A 9,727-nucleotide genomic window follows, 5' to 3' on the forward strand; every position below is an offset into this window, starting at 1 on the left:
TGAACTTCGAAGGAGAAAAAAAAGAAGAAAAAAATGGGCCTTTGAGATATATTATTGTACAAAAGTCCGATAAAGAAATGGAGAAAACGGAAGAGAAATGATTCAACATTACGATTTCATCACACAGTAAACGAGCACTCTCCCCTCTTCCCCTAACCTCCCCTCCTAGGTTCTACAGGATTAATGGGAGGGAGACATAGGAGAGACAAATAGACAACACTTATATCAATATACGTCGAGTAAGACTGTTCGTAGGTAAGGTATACCTACCGTCCGACCTACCTAATCTTTTTCTCTCTCAAATTCTTTCTGGTAAAGTAGAGCTAGTTCAAACCCTTTTGTGGATATTACAGCTTTACTAAGTGCCTCCTTTGTAATCAATTTTGATAAAAAATAATCTTCTTACACTGGTAGTCACCACTGGTCGCTACACGATTAAAGTAGCTACTCAACTGTCCTCACGAGGCTGAAGGCACCCCAAACTCCCAGCAGAGAGCCGAAAAAAACTTCGACCGAATCGAACGCGGGACCTCTGACGTGCAAGCCTAGTGCTCACATTTTGATAAGTATATACCTAGTAGGTATAAATATTACGTGGATCTCTGTACTTTGGTTTGATATGGAGCACATAATTATATTATTAGAACAAGGTATGGTAGGTATCTAATACCTACTTGAGAGATCGCTACTTTAGAAATACCAACATTACGTAGTTAGGTACATGTGAAAAAAGAAAAATGTGGTACAGGTTTGATAGTGGGAACTGTCACAACGAAAGTCTTATCGTTCCGAAATTGAAGAGAGGAGGACAGGATATAGGAGAAAGACAGACGTCCCGAGAATGAACCTCATCTGTTTAGGATAAAGTTCGCCCTTTAAGGGACTCGAACCCGCGAGTGTTTACAAGGTGGGCGAGCTACCCTCCAAAGTAAATTTATTTTACGATTAATCATCTCCTTTTCTATCTTGTAGTCATCCTCTTCTATTATATGTAGAGGTTTCATAGTGGGAACTGTCACAACAGAAGTCTTCTCGTTCCGAAATTGAAGAGAGAAGGACAGGATATAGGAGAAAGACAGACGTCCCGAGAATGAACCTCATCTGTTTAGGTTTAGGATAAAGTTCGCCCTTTAAGGGACTCGAACCCGCGAGTGCTTACAAGGTGGGCGAGCTACCCTCCAAAGTAAATTTATTTTACGATTAATCATCTCCTTTTCTATCTTGTAGTCATCCTCTTCTATTATCTTTTTCTATCTGGTTATAATGCTATCCGAAGAATCTCCATACTCTTTTGTACGATATTCAAATGCATTCGAATCTAACTTTCCAAGTTTCCACTTTATTTGATACGAAAGAATACCTATAGGTAGCTAGGTAGATAGTGTAGATACCTAGGTAGCTACAACATGAAATACTTGCAAACATAAAGTAAAATAATAAATAGGATTTCAAGTGAAACCTTTCGTTTGATAGAAAAGGAATTTCCATTTAGGTATTATTACTTGGTTTTTTTTCTCCTTCTAGGTACCGTACACTTTTTATACGAATTTAAAACGGTGTTACATTTTTTATCGTTCCGAACACATTCTCGACATTCTTTAGTGTTTTCCTTTTCTCGAGCTATTTATCTTGCTGAAGTTTTTCCTAAGCACCCAAGTCCTACAGTCATTTGCTAAGGTTTTTTCCCTCCTTCTAGGTACCGTACACTTTTTATACGAATTTAAAACGGTGTTACATTTTTTATCGTTCCGAACACATTCCCGACATTCTTTAGTGTTTTCCTTTTCTCGAGCTATTTATCTTGCTGAAGTTTTTCCTAAGCACCCAAGTCCTACAGTCATTTGCTAAGTCTCTGGAGAGCAGTGGTCCCTAAACGTTGTGAGAATGTTGAACACGAATGACACAGATTTTTGTACAGTGAAACCTCCCTTAACGAAAACAGTGAAACCTCCTTTATCGAATACAGTGAAACCTCGGGGACCAAGAGTGTCTGCTATACGGAGGTTTCTCTGTATAAGGACTTACGAGATATACGAGGTCCGACAATAAAGTTCCCGGAATACCCCCATACTGCCCCAGAGCTCCGCACCTACTTCACATGGATTAACTAAATTTTCATGAACCTTGATCTTTCCTCTTTTAAATGCATGTAATCTCACTGCTCTCTGATTAGTATTTTCACGTCACGTCACGTGATAGTAGTGTGGCTGTCCTGAACGAAATTACCTACAATATTATGGGAAAACTTTGAACTACATCTCTCTGAAAAAGCCTTGTTTTTTATCGCATGAATGAATAACAGGCCCCTAAAGGGAAAACTGAATTTTAATTTAGCTTATTACAAGCTATAGGACTATAGGTAGTGTCAAAGGGATTACCAGCAGATAGCTGTGAGATTTGCCTAGAGGGTACGTTGCTTATCGGATGTTTTCCACACACAGGGGACAGGTAGTAATTTTATTCGTATAATAAAAGAAGAATGACTTGGTTTTTAGGCTAGGCTTGGAGAAAGCTAGCTGTTCCGAGAACAAACCTTATCTGTTTAGTATAAAATTTATCCCAGGTGGGAATCCAACCCGCGAACTAGCGCTTACAAGACAGAAGCCTCCAAACTAACAGGTAAAAAGAGCCCACCTCTGTGGCCGAGTGGTCAAGAGCAGTGACTCTCAACCCTCAGGCGGGTTTGAATCCCGGCCAGAGGGGAATTTTTTTTATTCAAAGCTAATTCTTCTACTGCCCTATTCTTCTCTTCGGGAGTTACCTAATTAAAGGTTCCAAATCAATGTTTCCATACATAAACATTGAATGAAAATCTGTAAAAGCAAATGCTTGTGCCACCATGGGAAAATGATCATGACTATTCATGACCATAGTAAATTTCACATTTTTACGATACGATTAGCCGTGTGTGGAAAATCCCTATTGAAATGACACTCACAGCTCTCAGGATTTTCATTATAATTTACGATATCACAACAAAATAATGGAAAAATCTGGTGTGAACATCATACGACTTTCCTTATCCTATTGAATGATGCTTAGTTGGGTGTTGTTCTATTGTAACTTTTACAATATCTCTAACCGTTTAGTCAGTATAGCTGAAAACCGCGAAAGTCAGCTGTAGAGGCTAATGTGACTTGGACCAACATCAAAAAACATGGGTTCTTGAGAAAGGACTTGAACAAGCATTTTTTTTTTTTTTTTGTTCCAAAAGTGATAGTATTTTTTTCGCGACCTTAATAGACTCGGAGCCCGGAAAATGAACTGGCCCTTACCTACTTGCCCTTTTTACTGTGTCTAGATTATTTGGCTTAAAAAAAAAATCCAAGTAGCTACCGTGTAAAAAGTTTCACATAGACTGTGGTTTAAATTTTAAAATTACGAAAACCTCACGAATCACACGACATGTGAAAATTTATGAGAGAAAATTAGAGTAAAAAAAAAGAGAGAGAAAAGCACACACGTAATCAAGAATAAAGTTAAAAAAGTAACAAGTGTTAATGGAAACTCACACACGTTCGTAAATTTTCATAAATTTTTTAACACAGCTTTTTTTTGCCGCAAAATAAATTCCAAAAAGCCGTACGTACGCCTAGCTTGAAAGCTACCGAACAAATGCTTCAAGCTTCAACTTCAACCTCATTCTCTCTCGTCCCATTTCGCCAGCGTTCTTGAATGCAAATTTTAAAATAGCACAAAATAAAGTTAACCTACCCTACAGCAATACAGCTAGCTACTCTTGTAGACCTTTATCTAGTAGAGGTATTTTTTTAGATTCTATTTTTTTTTTTTTTTTTTCGTTCCCTCTTTTACTACCAAGGTAAAAGTTCCCTCTAAAAGGGGAAAATTTTACCTCGGTGGTGAAGTGGCCCAAACGCTTTTCTGGTAAACAGGAGGGCGTGGGTTCGATTCCAGCCGATACACCCTAAACGACCGGGATTATGAATCACCAAACAGTTAACAGGTGCAAAATAAATGTAAAAATTAGCCTGCCAGTCAGCTTAAGGGTAGCTCGTCTGCTTAAAAAAATAATAATAATAATAATAAAATAAAAAAAATAATAATAATTATGTGGGATTTAGGTAGGCAAAAAAAATTCAGAGTATGACCTAGATCAAGTCTGGTCTCACTGGAGGACGTAAAACTGAGACAAAACTAGCCCTGTCAAGCCACAGACAATAACACTAGCTCTTTTGAGGGTACCTGAATGGGACTATGGTCAAGTCCGTCTCAGGAAGTAGGGTACAACGAATTTTAGAGAAACTGAGGAGGTTGAAATATACCAGTGAGGGTGCTTCGAGGTTCCATCAAGGCCCGGGGATAGCAGCTTAACTCCAAAGTCCAAACACAAAAAGCCCACTCCGAGGCTTAGGTGTAGGGGCGAACAGCCCTAAAGGATGGGTTAAGCTAGTACGAATCTAGATCGAGTCAATTTCAATATCTCGCATTTAAAACTTCTCAAGGTCCATAGAATCTGACCCCTATAAGGTACCCTTACTAACAAGGATGAATCAACTCAAATCCAATTTGTAGTCGAATGAGTGGTTGGAATGGAGGAGAAAGACGAAGGTAAGGGAGAGAAAGAGGAAGACCAGAAGGAGGAGGAGGAGGAAATGGAAGGAGAACAGGAGTAGGTGGAGTGTGAGGAGGAGAAATAGGAAGAATAAGAGGATAAGGAAAAGAAAGAAGAATTATATTCTTAGTTAATTGAGTCACTGTACTCACTGTCGTAGTTGGTATGTAGGAGAAAGAAGAGAAGGAAAATTAGGAAGAAGAGGGAAATAAAGAAGTTTCCCCAGTGTTTCCCGTTTCCAGTATTTACCTTTTAAAAATAAAAATTAGCCCACCATTATTTTGTTTCAGTGTTTTTCCCCCAAGTTGAGCTTCAGACCACCGCAAAACTTAAAGGTAAGCTTTTTTTACTTTCTATTTTCCAGTTTCTTTTGTTTGAAAAGAGTGGGAACGCTTTTCTGGTAAACAGGAGGGCGTGGGTTCGATTCCAGCCGATTGAGGAAGTATGAAATTTCGTCCCCAATATGAAATACTGCTATGGTCTTATCGTCCCAAAATCGAAGAGAAAAGGAAGACAGGATAGGAGAAAGCCAGCCGTTCCGAGAACGAACATTATTCCATCAGAATAAAATCCGCCCCGGGCGAGAATCGAACCCGCGGCCTAGCGCTTACAGGGCAGACGCACTACCAACTAAGCTAACTAGGCTGGCCTAGTATGAGTTTTCTCCTTAAATTTCACTCAAAAGATACCTCGGATATCAATTAAACTAGGTAGTTATGTAGGTAGATATTAGCGAGTTTTTGCAACCAAAATTAGCGTTCCGTTAACTAAACTAGGTGCTTAACGTTATTCGACAAAATTCTGCACATACGCAGAAACGAGTTTTCGACAGATAACGTTAAAAAGTTCAATTAACGGGACGCTAATTTCGGTTGCAAAATCTCTCTATTATTTCTTAATGCAGTGCAGCATTTTACCAGCGTCTTCTAAAGAGTTAGATTATAAATATCGAGCGTTTCAAGGACTCACATTGAAAGTGTTTTCTTACGAGCCCGAAGGCAGTGTTCAAACCTTCTTCCAGAAAGAAAGTATAAATCTTTTCAATTTCCAGGGAGCTTTGCTTTATGGGACTTTGTCAAAGTTGGATAGCAATGCGGATAAGATGTAGATAATACTTTCAAATAGACCATTGAGACTCAAAGGAGCTTTGTGCTAAAGACGTCCAAGTTGCTAAACGGTATATTAGGGGGTGAGGGGTACTTACTATAAGATAAGCTAAGTCCATTTTATTGCTGTTCATTTTGTCATTGTAGGAAATAGAGTTCTGTTTCCCAGAAGACATCCGTTGTCCGGCCGTAGATATAACGAGGCCGAACAGTGTCAGTAGTTTGAGAGCGACAAGCAACATGCTGATTTGTCTCTTTTTCAAAACATTGTGTTTCTAAATTGGAAAGCACTTCTAACCTGCTTAATTGCTTAAAAAGGGGTTAAATAGAAGGAATTGTAACAGCGAAAGTCTTATGTCTTATCTTGATTTTTTTTTTTTTTTTAGAGGTTTGACAGAGGGAACTGTAACTGCTATGGTCTTATCTTCCCGAAATCGAAGAGAGAAGAAAGACAGGACAGGAGAAAGCCAGCCGTTCCGATGAACGATTCTGTGGTCCAGTGTACTACACTATAGTTATAGTAGACTACAGAAGTTGTGGAAATATAAAACATATACTCTCGTAGTCTCCGGTATGTCTACAAGCGAAAAATAATAAAAGTAATTAGTAATAAAATTTCTATATTAATAGGAGAAAAGACAAGGACTCTCATTGTTACAATTTCCCTTAGTAAATAACTTTCAACAATAATAATTAAAAGAGAGAGAGGGAGAGAGAGAGGAGAGGAGAGAGGAGAGAGAAAGAGGGGAGGAGAGAGGAAGGGTGAGCGATACATAGAACCTCAGGCGATTATAAAAAATAATGAGAGAGAGAGATTCTTACCTGTCAATGATAGAATACAGTGTTGTATCGTCATAATTGGTGATGTTGAGAAACTTGGCAACGTGCTCGTGTCCTTTGTAAATCCGAATGAGCCAGATTTCCGCATCGTAGTAATATCCAAAGTATCGATTATCCGTCACGTTCAAATACTCGGGAATGCTACGAATGGCCAGACCTTTGATAACGATCGGGGCAGCGTCTGAATTTTCGCCGAGAACGGCCGGCGTGTATTTGGTACATTGGTGGCCGGAGGGGACAGAATTTTGTTGGCCGAAAGATATGGCCTTCCGTTGGCCGGAAGAAATAGAGTTCTGTTTCCCAGAAGACATCCGTTGTCCGGCCGAAGATATAACAAGGCCGAACAGTGTCAGTAGTTTGAGAGCGACAAGCAACATGCTGATTTGTCTCTTTTTCAAAACATTGTGTTTCTAAATTGGAAAGCCTTGTTTTTTATCGCATGAATGAATAACAGGCCCTAAAGGGAAAACTGAATTTTAATTTAGCTTATTACATGTTATAGGTAGTGTCAAAGAGATTAACAGATAGCTGTGAGATTTACCTAGAGGGTACGTTGCTTATCGGATGTTTTCCACACACAAGGGACAGGTAGTAATTTTATTCGTATAATAAAAGAAGAATGACTTGGTTTTTAGGCTAGGCTTGGAAAAAGCTGTTCCGAGAACAAACCTTATCTGTTTATTATAAAGTTCGTCCCAGGTGGGAATCCAACCTGCGACCCCTAGCGCTTACAAGGCAGAAGCCTCCAAACTAACAGGCAAAAAGAGCCCACCTCTGTGGCCGAGTGGTCAAGAGCAGTGACTCTCAACCCTCAGGCGGGTTCGAATCCCGGGCAGAGGGGATTTTTTTTTATTCAAAGCTAATTCTTCTACTGCCCTATTCTTTGGCAGTCACCTAATTAAAGGTTCCAAATTAATGTTTCCATACATAAACATTGAATAAAAATCTGTAAAAGCAAATGCTTGTGCCACCATGGGAAAATGATCATGACTATTCATGACCATAATAAATTTCACATTTTTACGATACGATTAGCCGTGTGTGGAAAATCCCTATTGAAATGACACTCACAGCTCTCAGGATTTTCATTATAATTTACGATATCACAACGAAATAATGGAAAAATCTGGTGTGAACATCACACGACTTTCCTTATCCTATTAAATGATGCTTATTTGGGTCTATTTCTATTGTAACTTTTACAATATCTCTAACCGTTTAGTCAGTATAGCTGAAAACCGCCAAAGTCAGCTGTAGAGGCTAATGTGACTTGGACCAACAACAAACAACATGGGTTCTTGAGAAAGGACTTGAACAAGCATTTTTTTTTTTTTTAGGTTCAAACGTTCAAAAGTGATAGTATTTTTTTCGCGACCTTAATAGACTCGGAGCCCGGAAAATGAACTGACCCTTACCTACTTGCCCTTTTTAGTGTGTAACTTAAGATTATTTGGCTAAAAAAAAAATCCAAGTAGGTACCTACCTACCTACGTACCGTGTAAAAAGTTTCACATAGACTGTGGTTTAAATTTTAAAATTACGAAAACCTCACGAATCACACGACATGTGAAAATTTATGAGAGAAAATTAGAGTAAAAAAAAAAGAGAGAGAAAAGCACACACGTAATCAAGAAAAAAGTTAAAAAAGTAACAAGTGTTAATGGAAACTCACACACGTTCGTAAATTTTCATAAATTTTTTAACACAACTTTTTTTTGCCGCAAAATAAATTCCAAAAAGCCGTACGTACGCCTAGCTTGAAAGCTACCGAACAAATGCTTCAACTTCAAGCTTCAACCTCATTCTCTCTCGTCCCATTTCGCCAGCGTTCTTGAATGCAAATTTTAAAATAGCACAAAATAAAGTTAACCTACCCTACAGCAATACAGCTAGCTACTCTTGTAGACCTTTATCTAGTAGAGGTATTTTTTTAGATTCTATTTTTTTTTTTTTTTTTCGTTCCCTCTTTTACTACCAAGGTAAAAGTTCCCTCTAAAAGGGGAAAATTTTACCTCGGTGGTGAAGTGGCCCAAACGCTTTTCCGTGAGAACAGATAAATGGTGAGAGAAAGAGGAATAGAGAAATTGAGAGAGAGATGGAAATTGCAATGGAGAGAGAGAGAGGACGTAGATTATTACTCTCTCTGTACTCTCATGAATTATTTTACTGTCATAAAAACTTTTTTAAGTCCCTCCCTCTCCCTCTCTCTCTCTACCTCTTTATGGTAGGTACCATCATCTCTATTCAAGCCCTTTCTTCTCTCTCTCTCTCACCAACAAGTTGGGATAATTGTCCTCCTAATATTAATACCAACAGAGAGGTAGAGGGAGACAGAGAGAGAAGTGGGTATCACACTAGGTTTTCGTTCCAGATGGGTTCGAGTAGCTACGTTAAATGAGTAGAAACTCATCCTGGATGTAAATTTCTTTCTGATTCCTTAAGTACCCTGAATGGCCTGCAGCTTTTCCCATGCGGTTCCCAGGATAAGTTAGAAAGAAAAATTGCTACCAATTGAACAATTAGGGAGCGAGTGAAAATGTAGGTATTAAGTATCTTACTGCTTAGACTCCTTACCCTTGATCAAACTTTTTTGTCGAAGGAGGAGGAGGAAGAACAGGAGGAAGAGGAGGAGGAGAAAGAGAAGAAGGAGAATAATAACAGAGGAGAGGGAAATGAAAAAATGAGCCCTCCCTTCATGAAGCTTCTCTCCCAGTATTGGAGGAGAGAAGGAGGAGGAGGAGAAAAGGAAGAAAGAAGAGGGGGAAAAAGGAGAGAAGAGCCCTCCCTCCACATGACTTTCCCCCTCACCTCTAGCATTGGTGGAGGAGAAGAAAAAGAAGAAGAAGAAGAAGAAGAAGAAGGAGGAGGAGGAGGAGAAGAAGGAGGGAGACAAACTTTTCATTTGGCGTTGCCGGGAGAGTTTACATAATATGTAAATGTACAACATAGGAGTACATAATTACATATGTATTTACATATTACATATGTATAATTTGAGTTCAACTCTTGCGTCTGTAATGTTGTGCTTCGTAAAGTTTCCAAAGTTCAGAACAGTTCATTTTGGTTAAGTAACAAATGTAAACACTCAGTCGTACTGAGTTCAACTCTGGGACTTTGCGTCTGTAATGTTGTGCTTCGTAAAGTTTCCAAAGTTCAGAACAGTTCATTTTGGTTAAGTAACAAATGTAAACACTCAGTCGTACATTAC

General features: G+C 38.8%; 1 protein-coding gene across 3 annotated transcripts; it reads right to left on the reverse strand.

The window, feature by feature from the left end:
* Positions 1-6,493: 6,493 nt before the first annotated feature.
* LOC113470020 lies at positions 6,494-8,277 on the reverse strand. Of its 3 annotated transcripts, none has more exons than XM_026828146.1 (2): positions 8,015-8,277; positions 6,494-6,976 (listed from the first exon to the last, which is right to left on the reverse strand). In XM_026828146.1, the coding sequence occupies exon 2, from the start codon at positions 6,894-6,896 to the stop codon at positions 6,498-6,500; it is 399 nt and encodes a 132-aa protein (XP_026683947.1). In that variant the 5' UTR covers positions 6,897-6,976; positions 8,015-8,277; the 3' UTR covers positions 6,494-6,497. The 3 variants fall into 3 exon arrangements, with proteins under 3 accessions (XP_026683947.1, XP_026683946.1, XP_026683948.1); XM_026828145.1 differs by having other exon boundaries at positions 6,494-6,988; XM_026828147.1 differs by lacking the exon at positions 8,015-8,277 and adding an exon at positions 7,735-7,825 and having other exon boundaries at positions 6,494-6,988.
* Between the last annotated feature and the right edge of the window lie 1,450 nt (positions 8,278-9,727).

Source organism: Diaphorina citri, unplaced genomic scaffold (genome assembly GCF_000475195.1).
Source record: "Diaphorina citri unplaced genomic scaffold, Diaci psyllid genome assembly version 1.1 scaffold1344, whole genome shotgun sequence".
In the NCBI taxonomy this organism is placed as follows: domain Eukaryota; kingdom Metazoa; phylum Arthropoda; class Insecta; order Hemiptera; family Psyllidae; genus Diaphorina; species Diaphorina citri.

What these genes read in the sequence shown, in the direction of transcription:
- LOC113470020 (XM_026828146.1), bottom strand. Translation starts at nt 6,896, where the DNA reads ATGTTGCTTGTCGCTCTCAAACTACTGACACTGTTCGGCCTTGTTATA.